This window comes from Halyomorpha halys, unplaced genomic scaffold, assembly GCF_000696795.3.
Source record: "Halyomorpha halys isolate HHAL.00 unplaced genomic scaffold, Hhal_1.1 Scaffold179.1, whole genome shotgun sequence".
Lineage (NCBI taxonomy): Eukaryota > Metazoa > Arthropoda > Insecta > Hemiptera > Pentatomidae > Halyomorpha > Halyomorpha halys.
In genome coordinates, this window is record NW_027107000.1 from 878,210 (window position 1) to 893,610 (window position 15,401).

Sequence of the window (15,401 nt, forward strand, 5' to 3'; positions counted from 1 at the left end):
TCATTTACTTTCGATCAAGAATTTATTGTCTAGATTCCCATCCTCAGGATGAACAATTTGAAATAATTTTACCATCTTGCAAAATCAACAGCATTATTTGAGAAGGCAAATTGCTTTTTAAATACATAATAACTTTTTTTTTTCTTTACCATTTTAGTCCATAGTCTTAAGTTTCGTCTGAAATTAAAATATTTTCAAATATACTTTAAGTATTCTATTTTCACTATTGCTTTTAACTGGATTGACTCTTAACCCTAAAATATTTCTTTAAAATATTCCTTTAACTAACATCGTTAAGTTATTGTCCAGGATCATACCTTTTTTTAAAAATATATTATTAATATATTCTTTAGTATAATTGATTGTATCATCAGAATATTGCCACTATAAGAATTGCACGGAGAGAAAATGTGAGAAAAATCAGCACATACCGTAAGATTTATGAGTGATCAACTGAAAAAAACAACTTTTTAACTCATCATAAAGGCACAATATAGCTTGGAACAACTCAAAAGCAAGTCATTCATACGTCAAATTTAATATTTCCCGAGCCAGGATTGAACATACGGCGGGCCGTTCATGCATGGGTACTTAGGGTGAGTAGAGAGAGGGTGCATGCATGGATGAGTTCCCAAAGGGAAGCCAGTCTGTCCTCCGGTAGTATTCCTTTTGTCGGATGGAAGGGGTGAAATTTAAAGGAGATATAGTTTTAATAAAGTAAAAAGAAAACGGGGAATTAAATGGGTTTGTAATAAATAAAAAAAGAGGAGTTGGCTCAGGGGGAGGGAATAGAGGGGGGGGAGCATATCGATTGCGGCGTAATCATGTTAAAAGCCCAGCGCACCTGAACCCCTCGCCGCGGCTAAACAGTTGCCTGACATCAATAACCATGTCCGCTCCCTGTTGGTGTTATTAACGCCCGCTGACAATGCACATCCGCCGCTGTATCGATAAAAGTAATCACTATCGAATCCAAACTCATTCAGTTTTGTCACTCATGAGTCACCTTGTCGCTCAACAGTTGAGCGCTGGAAAATTAGGGATTTTTTACTGAACAAGAGTGAAAAGAATCCGAACATATCTTCCTGATACCATTCGCCAAACGGTGCACCGTATATTCAATATTAAATAGTATAGGCGAACTATGCCTCAGGTCACTGCTGATGTACGGCTGTGAAGTCTGGGGAGCGGCATCCTTCACGAAAAGGAAAAAACTACAATCTTTTCAAAATAAAGTCCTATGAATCACAGTTAATGCTCCTTGGTTTATAAGAAATAGCCAATTGCATCGCGAATTACAAATGGAGTCAATAGAGGATTATATAAAAAAACGGTGCATGAAGTTCCACTCCCAGTTGCCGACAGTTAATGGATAAAAGCAGTGACCTACAACCTGGGAAACCCAACCTCAACCCGAAGACTGAAGCCCAGACTGCTGCAAAACATTCTTTTATAAATTTTTAATAAATATAAAATTAATTCATAGTTACACTACCTCTATTTACTTATTATTATTATTTTTTTTATCTTTTTATTATTTTTTTTTCTCTTTTCTTCTCTCTTCCCTTTTTCATATTTACTTGTTTCTTTTTACTATTAGAAGACAATTGTTTGTTTTATTTAAGTGTACCAATATCATTATTTTTTGTTATTAATTTTACTTTCCTCTTTTATTAAGAAGGATTATTCTTATCTATTTATTTTCTTTTTTTTTCTTTTAATAAGAACATTTATATAGTTAGGGGTGTCATTTGTATGACTATACCCCTCATAATCAACTGTTAAAAATATATATAATATAATTTATATCAACCATGTAAGGCCCACCAGGCCGATCTGGTATAAAAATAAAATAATAATAAAAATAGGCGAACTATGGAAGATTTTAATTTTGAGAATCTCAAATAGCAATAAATAGCGAACTAGTTTCGCGTTTACCAGGGAAGATAGTACCTCTCACAGCGACAGCCTAAAATTGACTAACTGACTAATAAAGTAGTACGCCACTCTAAGATAATTAAACACATGTCGAAGGGAAAGTTAGGTAACTTCATACAGACAAGAAAGGTTGTATTGAAGCAACTGATCAACAAAAACAGAAAATACACATGTGTTTGAAAGACTAATATAATAGGATTCGGAGGGGTCCCGCGATCTATCTGGCCCTTAATGGGCCTCTTGTAATTCTTTAACAAATTTTCTTACAGTATTTTTTACTTTTCAGATAATAAAATAAGATAATGATTCGTAGTGTTTCCTTATTTCTTTTAAAAGGCCCAAAGTTGTTCAGAAGATAACTATCTAATTTGTGGAGCCTTCAAAACTTTATTTAGGCGCCACTTTTTATCATCACTATTGACCAAATTTTGAAATTATTAATAATTATTATTATTTTATAATTTTCTTAATGGTGAAGAGTAAATTTAGTTAAGACACAAGCATAAAGCAAAATACCTCTTATTTACAAAACTGTCACTTGTAACCTTGACTTCTCACAACTCAATTTTTTTTTAGTTTAATAATTAATTAGAAAAGTAATTAATTATAAGGTAATAGAATATATAATCATAATTATTTCCGTTAATTGGTAAATTAACTTATTACTTATAGGTAATTTATAATTTAATAACTGCTGGTGTTATAAAGGCTTCTGTTAATTCAGTTTATTTTTGTTCCTAGCTTATCATAGCTAATTAAAATATTATATTTCTTTTGCAATTTGCTTGAATATTCTACAGCGAGCGTGTCCGATATCAAATTATTAAAAGAGATAACGTGGAACGTCCAGATTTCTTCCTCGCAAAAGGAAATGTACAAACCGTGTTTCAATGAAACTTGACATGGCTAATGAAATATTAGAGAAAAAATATTTCATCACGGCTACTTCTTTGGCAAGCGTTATAAAATAATAAAAATTATTGTGTGTGCTCTGTACTAAACCAGAATACATATTAAGGTGGTTCGAATAAAGCAAGTGAGGAGAAAAAGGTAATGTTATTGCAAAGAATTTCAGAAGCAGTGATTCGTGGTTTGATCGTATTAGGAGAATAAAATCATTTCTTGAATAAAAATTATTCTTTTATTTAAATTTCTAGGTGTTTTTCAACAAAATGATTTCATTAAAGCAACATTTTTCATTTCATTTACTTTCGATCAAGAATTTATTGTCTAGATTTTTTTTTTTATATTTATGCCATAAATGTAATAAATAATTCAGAACAAACTTGAACAAAGGCATTAAGAATTACTATTCTACGGTATAAATATCTTGCAATGATAACCTAATTCATAAGAAATTTGGTTAAAGAAACATTAATTGTTGTATTACGTTCAAAACAAATTTTCCATTACCATTTAGGTGCGTTTTATATTTTTCATTTTGTACAAATGTACTTGTTTTCTCTTCCATAAAAATAATTCAGAGCTCTACGAAATTAGAAACAATGTATAAAGTTATTTTATAGGTCCAAAACGTAGCTGTATCAGAAAACAGAAAGAAGAAAATATATGAATAATCCTCAACAATGCCATTTAAATTCTCTAATTAGTATAAACATATAATTCTCACATAATTCACTACGTATTTGGTGATGTAAGTAACGTACGACGCTGGGTAACTAATTTGTGTTGCACGAAATACAATCCCGGAATAAAAGAAATTGCTTTCTAATTAAGAAAATCTTTGTTTTCATGCGGGTCGCTTTTTCAACGAATTTCAGTCATCCGTGGCAAAAAATATTTTTATTTTGTTTTTAAATGAAGAAATTCCAACGTAATTATATTTTAAAAATAGTATTTTTTTTTTTAAATTATTTCTATTAAGTGGAATAATTTTAATTTATATTCCAAACAGGTAATATTGTTCTATAGCCCTTGTATATATGTTCCAGAGGTAATTTGAATTAAAATTGAAAATTATTCAATGACAGAAGACAATAGAAAAGAAATTGCAGAAAAAAAGAAAAATGTATTACAACAAAAAAATTAACTGACCTGAATTCGATCCTTCGTTGTGTAGTAAGCTATTGTTATTGGAAATACTAGTGTTGTTATTGTTGTTTTCTCCGTTGGTCGCTTTTTCAAGAACTTCGTGATCTTCTTTGCAAAAAAGGCCGTCTTCTCTGAGCGCGAATTCGTCTCCAGGTATCAGCTGCCTCTCGCAAGCTGAACACCTGAAGCAGTCGATGTGGTAGATTTTCGTTTTCGCTCGCATCACAAAATCATTTTTACTAAAACTTAGGCTGCATTTGTCGCATTTTGTTCCGAATAATCTGAAAAATAAAGAAAAAGAAATTATTTTACCATATTTTTTTTTTTTACCGATTTAAGATATTTAAATTATAACATAATGTTTCATATAATTGTAAAACATACATCTGTATTGTGGATTAAAAAATTCTGAACTGTTAAACTGGGATATACAGATTTACATAAAAAGAAATTCACTCTTAAATATGAAAATTCAGAAGATAAGGTGGATTTTCACGGGGCCTGCGACCCGCAAAGAAGGGATAAGCCAGTGTATAAGGAAATGAGGGATTGGAAAAGTAAAGCTCTGTTTCTTCCCCTCAGGCAGCTTAAACTTCTAAAAGTATTTTATACTATACTCTGCCCCTTTTATAAAGCATCGTACTTTGAATTAAATCTTTTCATAGGGCATGGATATACAAGACCACGATGTTTCATCGCATTAACAGTCATATTCACGTTTCGGAGTAAGTTGCCTTGATCGGGGTTGGTAAAAACAAGGTTTGATAATAATAAATATATTTGGATCACATTTGAGAGTGTATAAAATAAAAAAAACAACTAAAATAGTTTACACAAAGATATAAAAGTTCTGCGAAACAAATTTTTGCAAATAAGAATCATCTAAGAAAATAATAGTTTGAATTTATTGAAATTTGTAAAAAGTCATATTAACATAAACGCTGAGTTTTTTTGTTTAAGTATAAAATAATAATTTTGGAAGATTTTTAGTTGGAAGTGTATTACTGATTGTAGGAAAATGGTCCGGGTAGCTGTCTAGAAAGGTAAAATTACACTCATAAACTCATTACTTTACTAGTTATTAATTAGTATTCTTTCATTTATATTTATATTCTTTTAATATACTACTTTTTTGATTTGTTATAGTCTTATCATATTTTACAATTAATTAAATAAATTATATACATATAAATTTGAAAGTGTTTGATCAAACGGATTTTGAGAAAATGTTCCTGGAAATATTGAGATTCCACCTTCACTCCACAACTAGAATGAAATATTGAGTAAGTTTAGTTCATTCAGATCAATCTCCTATATAGCATGCTATAAATTGTATTCGATGGATTTTCATTTGTTTCACATCAAAACATCAATCCAATTTTCTGATTTGGGTCTCTTAACAAATCATATCTTGGAGCTCTGTTTATCAAGATCGAACCATATCTTGGAATTGACTATCTGATTATTTTATTATTTCTGGAAGTTTCTGGTTTAGCTAATGGCGCCTCTAAATAGGTCATATTATCGCTCGCCAGCTTCTTTTCTTCCGACGTCACTGGAATCGAAGAACGTGAGTGACCCAGCGAGGCCACCCGGTTGACATTTGCACCGCGGAGGAAGTACAAGTCGGTGGCGACTGGCATTTGCAACTGATCTCATTAGCAACATCTGAATAGGAATCGTCCCGTCCTTGGTCTCCTTCCACTCTAATGTATGTGTGTGCCTTAGGTTGAACGCCTTCAGCTGCTTCTCCCGTTCAAACCTTAGCTATTGCCTGCCCCAAGACCATTTCCAATTTTATTCAATTATACACAAGATTAGAATCGACAGGTGAGCCCAATTATATGTGTCTAATAAGGCAACTCATAGTCTTATAGGTGAGTTTAATCCGTTAAAAAAATAATAATACAATGAAGTGAACAATTCATCGGAAGTACTAATTGTATATTTTAAACGAATAATATAAAAGTATCCACATATTCATAAGAAGAAAAACAAGGCCGTATGGAGTGTGGATACCAAGGTTGCTGTTTGCTGGGAGAGAACCCACAACTCCTTATCAGATCCAGTATGCCTTACAAGGATGAGTGAGCCCCGCTCTGAATCAAATCCTTGCTAAAAGCTAACTTCCTTGAGGGGATCAAAATCGTATCCAAGGAAACGCAACCGTTGCAATTAAATTGGAATTTGTCAATAATATGCAATAAAAGGACATGTCATTTTCATTATTTATATATTACAATAACTGTACGGTCAGTAAAGGTATCAAAATAACTATGTGTTGTTAAACAATGTTTTGTCAGTTTGGCTATCTATAAATTATAAAAAATCTTACCCTTCCTAAGGGTTAACTGAGGAAGTGGGGAAATTTTCTACCTGATCCTCTCTTCCTTTCTTTTCTAATTCTGTTATCTCTTCTTCAATCAGACAGGTAGTTCCTCCTATGTTTATTGGTTATTTTTATATTAAATAAGCTATTCAATAGTGACTTAAAAACATGAATAAATCACTATTAGGTCAATTTAAAAAGATAACATATTTTGATTGAAATCATAAATGCACAATATTCATTTTCTGTAATTGCTTTATGAAGTCATTATTGCATTTAATATAATTTTTTTTTAATAATTTATTTATTGTTATTTACAACTGTATAAAAATATATACAACAAGTAAATAATATAAATTTAAAATAGTGTAGCAAAAATATTTCTGTTAAAGTCTTTAATTATATTGTTTAATTTTCTTTAACTAATTTCAACTCTAATGTTTCTATTTGAAATTATTTAACTGAGTCAATTAAATTATTAAAATAAATAATAAAGAAGCATTAAGAAACTTCATGATTAGCAATAGGAAATAGATTTAAAAAAGATTCAAATAGCATGAAAACGTTCTCATCCTTCATACAAAGGAGCTCTAAACCTCACAATAAATTAGGTATAATAAAATAAATTTGTAATTGTCTAAAAAATTATCTAATTATTTTTGTCTATGATAGCTAAAGTCTTGGAGAGTGTTTATAAAGGAAAATTATTAATCATTAAAAAATACATATTGAAATAAATCGAATCGGAGAAATGCTTAAAACAAGATTTTTTATTTATTTTGGTTAATTTATTCAACATAAACAACTGTTTTATGTTGAACAAATTTATAGGCATTTTTAACGTTTTTTTTTATTCACTTCTGAATAAAGTAAATAATGATAACGTGTATATTTCATGCATTTATATTACTATCCACAGATGTGGATAAAGTAATTTAGTACTATACCAACTATAGTACCATTAAATTTTTGTTTGGTAATATTCATGTTAGAATTATTTTAATTTATAAGAAATATAAAAAGAAATTTAAGTCCTAATAAATTTGTATTATTAAATTATAATTTAAAAAAGATATTACTCTTTTAAATCTCCGCCTGTACGTATACTCTTTACAACGGTACCTACTTCTTTTCATAGTGAACAGATTTTTTTGTAACGATATGATCTTTTCTCTGATAATAGTTTTTATTATAATCAGTAAAGTTCAAAAATTTGAAAAACAAATCTGTGGTCTGTGCTATACTCGAGAGGAAAACAAGGCAATTGCCTGAATTCTCTGTATTGTAAATGGAAGTTTCCTGTAGGGAAAGGTTTTATTTAATTACTCTATTTGCACTAAGGGGGGTCGATGAAGCAACCCCATGAGGACTGAGATCCACTAACCGCTAGATCAACATGATTAGTTTAATTAATATTGAGATACCACAAACCACCGGCTGGGAGGGGGAGATCGTATGAAGTAGGCAAACAAAAAGGCAAAAGGCGGATTAGACTCAAAGCGGCGTAGTCGAGTCTTATTTGCGTCCGATATTTAACGCTTCCGAGGACAAAGCGTTTCGGCGTCAGCGCGTCAAATAATTAAATCAGACTTTTTTGAAAGTAGCAAAGAGATAAGGAATTTTTTTTTTCCTTTTCATCTACGTCGAAAAGAAGAAGTATATGCATAACTACTGAAGTATGAGCTTATTAATTCGGTTATGAACGGATTCAAAGAAATATTTTGACTCACCACCAATAAAATAAGATGAAGAGGGAGGAATTTTTGTTATCCAGAGTCATGAAACACAATTTACTTTTTGGAAACATAATTATTTAAATATAATAGGAATAATCCTTAAATGAATTTTACGACCTAAGGTATTATAACCTATAATCTTATATGATAAGTTTTAGTCTCTTGCAACCTAGATATCGGAATTCGGAAGTAGTTAGCCAGAGGTGTAGCCCAGAAATAGACTGATTCAATCCTTTAACACAGGAAAAATAATTGCAACAATCAGCTAAAACAATTTCAAGAGCATGATTAATTTTTTATAATAATATTCTATATGTTTTAGGAATTATAAGTTCAACCATAATACAAAATCTCTAATCTTATTTCATCAATATTTATTTTCGACTAGTTGAGCCATTATTAGGGCTACCAAAAAATGGACAATCGTGTGAAGTATATTTTAAATTTTTTCATATTATATAAATAAAACCTCTGTCATGACTTGATTTATCTTATATTTATTCATGATAGTGAAGAAATGAATGTTTTAAAAAAATAATTAGGGCCGGATGGTATTGATTTCAAACAATTAATTTGAGAGAAAAAAAAATAGTCCTGGTTGAATAGTGTTAAAAATATACAATAACAAATCGTTAATGATATCACTAATTGAATTATCAATGATGTACTTTAATTTAGTGTGATTATGTTTTTTAATTTCATTTGAGCCTAATTTTGTTAGCCTAATTTAAGTAGAGAATTGGTGCCGTGGTTCCCCAAAAATAGAAAAAGAGGAGGACAGTAATTTCTAAATTTTGATTTGAAATAACTATCAGAAAGTTGTAGAGAGTAGTTAAGGTAAATATTGGTGAAATGATAGCGCAACATTTTTTATTTTAGTTAAAATTTTTGACCTTAATAAAAAAATAATTTAACCCTTTTGTATTATAATCTACTTTATTTAAAACAAATTTTCAGGACATTGTTCCTATTTTCAAACTGCATTTCTAAACAAACATTTTTACATGCATATTTAACATATAATTGAATTATCTTACTTAACATTAATAATCGATTTCGGGTTCTTATCTTGAACTAAAAAAATAAAAAAGTTTAATTTCATTCAAGAAATATATTTTTTAATAAACAATTCGCTATTTTTGGTAAACGACAATATTTCTTCTTTATAATAATTATTTCTAAATCTTTATTAAAAATGGCCTTTTTTTATATTTTTTTCAAGTTCAGGAGACTTAGTTAATCGCAGTCAAATTTAAAAAGGTGGCTTTGTTGGTGTATATAATTGATTTAAAAATTAAAATGATTAATAAGCTATTAATGTATTATTGAGTTAAATTAAAATTCAAGTAGATATTTATCAATGAAAATGGATAGTGAATAATATATTAAGTATTTTTAGTTTAAAACAATTTGAAAACAGTTGAGACAAAACGTTGTCAAATCATAGGATTGCATAAATAAATATCGGAAATTGTGTAGTTTATTAAGTTTCCATTATAAAAAAATATATATAAATTTATTTTCAAAGAAAAATTATAAGTCAGTAGCAGTAGTTTTAAAAGTACATTTACAAATTAATTTAGAATCATCCATAACCCATCTTAATATTAACACGAATTATTTCAAGCATCGCTCACAAGGAAGAGGTTGTAATTTAATTTTGAGTTACGTCTAGTGAATAAAAATTATTCAAAAGGTAAACTCTTGCAAGCTCCAGTAATCTCGGCGATAGATAAGATAAGCGCTTTGAGGTGATTGTAAATGATATCCGTTGCACTAACCTTTCAGCTCTATAATATAATAAATCCATTACAGATTTTAATTTTTTATTACTCATGTTTATAATTATTATTCCGTGAAAGGAGTATTTTAGTATCCGATGGTAAGAAGGACTCGAAAACTGAAAAGAAAGAGGTTTGTAAAAAAGTAGTTTTATCAGCCTCAAATAATTTTTAAACTGTAAATATTATTAAAAATTTTTTGTGGAGGGCGTATCAAACAATTTCCACTTACCACCTTACTTCATTTTGAGATCATATCTCGTTTAAAATTCGACTTTTTTATTATTGACGATGGCAATATTTCCCTTTACTATATTTATATTGATTGGGCAAACACAGAAAGATAAAGCTACTGTATTTCCATGATGATTATGACAATTGTCAAAAATGTATTGATTATCAAGTGATTTCATATTTTTTTATTAATAATGTGAGATGATTGACGATTAATAAAATAAACCAAATTAAAAAGTAAAATCGATGATATAAAAATGGCTCTTCCGGTAATTTGATTTTAGCGAAGAAGACAGTTTAATTTTTTATTGGAAGAAGATAGTTGGCCGTATGAAGTAGATTGTAGGAAAATACTGCCATCTCTCTCATCTCACTTGACATCTCTGTTTTAATCTGACAGCACTGCAAAGTGGGACGAAACGTAGGTTAACAATAAAGAGTTATGTTTTGCTATTTTGATACCATAATTGACCGCCACCAGGATTGTATTCCTACAATCAATTGTCATTGTTTAGTTAGGTTGTTCTTATATATACATTTGCGAGACTTTATCGTTTGGACTGAGGGGTATTTCCGTTGAAAACTCTTATTCAAACTTTTGTGCAATCACAACACTTCCCCTTACTATATATATCTCATATATAGGTATGAGAAAGTAAAAATATTTGATGGGTCTAATTTTTACCGTATTGAACCAGTTTGAATATTTGAAAGATACTTGATTAAGTAATATTGCTTTTAAAGACATTATGAAAATATATCGCCTGCTATTTCATAGAAGCTTGTGATTAAAGATCTAAATATTCCTACATTTTATTTTTCTAAGCTTGTAAGATATCACATATTAAGACTTTAAACAGACAGCTGAAGACCGAAACGATACGATAAAACTAAACGCAGATTATCGGGAGACTAAAGTAAAAGATAGGCAGTGGTTAAAGTAAATAATTCATGAATCGGAATCATCCTTCATAGGGAAATTCTTTAGTCATTTAGAATGAGGAAGTCAAAATATGACAATAATATTTTTTTGTTTTTTTTTTGGCTTAAGTGATTGAGGACAGTACAGCCCCAGAGTGGGGTTGTCAAGATTCATTTTTCGGGGCCGCTAAGAAAAACATTTTGACTGACCTAAGTAGGATCGAACCCTCAACCTTCATATCCAACAGGTTTGGGACACAAGCCCCAAACCGCTCAGCTATACTATAGGGGTATTCATGATCTTTGGTTTATCATGTTTAAGCGTGTTAAATGGAAAAAACTTATGTTAAATGGAGAAATATTTGCTTCTTTTGCCATGTTGTAACGATAACATATAACATGGTTGAGTCTGTTAAATGGATAATGACGTCACGCAACAGACCAGCTGAGCTTTTCACCGTTTTATTTGTTATGGTGTTAGGTTACTTGCTCGTAGTTTGAGATAGTATTGTTTTGGATGTTTTTAAAATTCATATAGCAATGTATGACAGTAATAATAATAATATAATGACAGTTGTCAATTGGCTCATCTTGATTCTCTTTCTCACAGGTTAGAAGATCAACAAAACAGTGGCCAAACTTTTACACAACTTCCACTTTTCATTCAATTTAGACTTGTTGTTATAAATTACTATAATCAAAACTTAGAAGTAAACAACAATAACATGAAGTTTTGGAAGGAAAGGTTATAAAACAAGTTGCTCAAAAAATCCGCTCTTTTGCATTTAACATGACTTTAAATAGGGATGCTCACAATCCTATACTTATTACATTTAGCACGGTGAAAAATTTTGCATTTAACACATCATGAATACCCCTTATATAGACAATAATATACTTTGTGGTATTTTGGTGTTAATTAAAAGATTAACTACAAAGTAAATGTTTTCTCTAACCATCAGCAGATTAGCCAGGATTTCATTCATCCGCCAGTATGATTCCTCTAGTACCCTCAGAAAATTTTAAGTTGTTTTTTTCTCATAGGTATCCTTACGAAACAGGCACCGATTTAACATTTGACAGTATCATTAACAGAGAATACAGTATCTATTCACAGACAAGAAGTGGGATGAATGAAGAATAAACCCAGCTAAAGCATTGGATTAAACAGCGCACTTTCTAAATACATTTGACTTGTACAAAGTTTCCGTTGATCCGGGATATTTGAATCATTAATGCCACATTCATTTTCATCCCCTGTAGGGAAAGGGATACGATGGTGAGGGTGGTGAAGTTACCTGAACCATAGCGATGTTGATTTAGAAAGATGGTCCATGTTTATTGTCCCTGTTTTGCTATATTTAGACAAATACAGGCCGGGTGGTCCCTCCTGTTTACACAGTCTTCCCTTACTCCGCCAGCAATACATATGTCTACCGCTCCCACGCCACCGTTGTAATCCGATACAATTGACAGTCTCCTCTCCGCTCCGGGTTTTTTGGATTTTTTTTTCGGTTTCTTCCTATGCCACTTAGGGTGTGTGGGCTAGTTGCTGCTTGATTGTATGTTGGTTATTTGTTTGCCATTTAAGATAAAGAGGTAAACAAAATATTACTTGTTTCCTGATCATCCCTAACCCGTTGAAAGGAATTCTCCGATTTCCTCTGGCCAAAAAGTACATACAGTACGCATCAATTGCGAGCTCAATCGTGTTCTTTAAGGTTTATGATATTTTAAATCAAGAGATATCGTCCACACCTTTGTTCTCCAATGGATTTTAATTTTATTCAAAATATCGAGTAAAAATGCAGAGGATTCTCTAGGGAGGATCAGTATTTAGTATGCTGGTTTGCACTATGTTATTGCTCAACTGTTTCAACTTTCAACGAAAACTCGAGTATTATTTATCATCTTCCTGACGGTAGGCGTCCGAGTGGTGGACCGAGACGTAGGTGGGAGGATTGCATCAAGACTGATATTGTGGATTTGGGTTCGGATGGACATCATTGTAGACAGCGATTAGTGGAATCGGCATTGAACCTTCGGGTCCACTAAGCCTTTAATGAAAGTAGTAATGACTACTATTTAACATTTCTATTTTCCATCATCTCAGATGAAAATAATATTCAAATGAAAATTTATTCAGTTTCAGTAACGCGTCCAAAAAAAAAAAAAATTATGTTAAACTTAATTCAAAAACAAATTTAAAATACCAAACTCGATATGATTAATTTACGGGAGTAAATTTAAAAGTTCATTAGTTGAAGATCGTAAGTAAAATTATTATATGAGGCGATAAACTTTCTGTACAAATGCCATCAGATGACCCGTGATATACACGCGAAGCGGTCACGTCACGTTACATTGTTTCCTCTACAAGATATTATGCACGCCCGTGCAATAAAGATGGAACATCCTCCTCGCGTTTTATGAGTAGAAGCATATTATTTTAGTTGCAGTATTACTTTGTTTACAATTTACAGTATAGTTATTTACTAAACTAACAAGTCAACGTTTCACAAATTCAGATATCATGGTTACAAAAAATTAATCTTACATCTCACATCAACAGGCTAGGAATGATCGATAAAAAATATATAGCACATCATCCCATTCAAGATAAATGGTCTATGAAATGTATTTAGTTCAGTAGTGTTTGTTCTTCTGTTTTTTAGTTTGGATTTTTCAGCTGTTAAATATCTACCTTTAACTTCAACGTGTGGGATTTGAAGTTAAAACGAATTAAATTGTTAAATCTGTAATTTGAGAAAAAGGTGGTTTTGCTGAAATTATTATAATTTTTCAAGTTCCTTTTTTGTTTAGGGAACCGATTAAATATGACTTATCATCGTGCAAGACAATGGTTGAAGGTATAGCCAACAAATCGGCCAATTACTGAGGTTGTAACTTACAATTTGTTTAATTTCATTTTTTTTAACGGTTGAAACTCCATTTCTCACTGTTTTAAGATACTGATAGAATTGTAGTAGAAAATTTCAAAATGTTACCGAACAAAATTTTCTCTAATCCATGTGTTAAAAATTGATTGTTTTAGCTCATGTTTGTTGTCCCTGTTTTTGCCTGCACTTAATGTTATTTAAAAATTCGAACATTTTTTTTTAAAGCAATTATATTTCCTTTGGTCGACTCTAAAAATAGATTTTGGAAGAAGAGTGATGTCGATATCCCTTTCTAAATTCGATATATAAAATAAAGCAGTTCCAGCGTGTTTAAATTTGACAGCGTGACAGTTGGAAACATGTCAATCTTTTCAAGAATGCTAAAAAATCTTTTGATGGAGATCAATGGAAGATATACCACTCTATAATATGGATGACTACATAATTTTGTCCTGCCATCTGTGCAGCTACTCGGCTAGGAGTTAAACCACTATTCTAATAAGTAGTTTTACCTATTCATTATTAGTTTAGGGAACCGATTAAATATGACTTATCATCGTGCAAGACAATGGTTGAAGGTATAGCCAACAAATCGGCCAACTACTGAGGTTGTAACTTACAATTTGTTTAATTTCATTTTTTTTAACAGTTGAAACTCCATTTCTCACTGTTTTAAGATACTGATAGAATTGTAGTCGAAAATTTCAAAATATTACCAAACAAAATTTTCTCTAATCCATATGTTAAAAATTGATTGTTTTAGCTCATGTTTTTTGTCCCTGTTTTTGTCTGCACTTACGTGGTAATGTTATTTAAAAATTCGAACTATATTTCCTTTGGTCTACTCTAAAAATAGATTTTGGAAGAAGAGTCATGTCGATATCACTTTCCAAATTCGATATATAAAATAAAGCAGTTCCAGCGTGTTTACATTTGACAGCGTGACAGGTGGACACATGTCAATCTGTTGAAGAATGCTAAAAAATCTTTTGATCGAGATCAATGGAAGATATACCACTCTATAATATGGATGACTACATAATTTTGTCCTGCCATCTGTGCAGCTACTCGACTAGGAGTTAAACCACTATTCTAATAAGTAGTTTTACCTATTCATTATTAATTTATTGCAAAAATTAGTGGAGTTATACTACTTTGGCTTTAAAACGATCATTTTCTAGTCTGTTAATGTAAAATGTCTCTGGCCTTTATTAGGCATTTGTTTTGGAAAACTTGTATTTTTTTTTTTAAAAACAGTTAAATTAGTGAAAGGCAATTAATTATACGGGAAATTAATTAAAATTAGTTATACGGGAAAGGCATATGTTATAATAGGTTTTAGTATTGATTTGTAGATTTTTTATTGAAATATGGAAACGTTTTGTACATTATCCTCGCGTTTTCTTATTTTAGATTAATATGATCCTGTCGAACAGATCCGTTACTTAGGACTACATCTCGACAAACGACTGACATGGAATCCTCATACAAGACTAAAAAGACAAGAAAC

At 30.7% G+C, this 15,401-nt stretch overlaps 1 protein-coding gene across 2 annotated transcripts in view; it reads right to left on the minus strand.

The window, feature by feature from the left end:
• The window catches only part of tup (LIM1_Isl and LIM2_Isl domain-containing protein tup), a 214,580-nt gene that overhangs the window by 78,756 nt on the left and 120,423 nt on the right, over positions 1–15,401 (minus strand). For both annotated transcript variants that reach the window (XM_014418110.3, XM_067045351.1), the window contains exon 4: positions 3,994–4,271. In XM_014418110.3, coding sequence (XP_014273596.1) covers positions 3,994–4,271 — 278 coding nt within the window. The remainder of the gene's footprint in view (positions 1–3,993; positions 4,272–15,401) is intronic.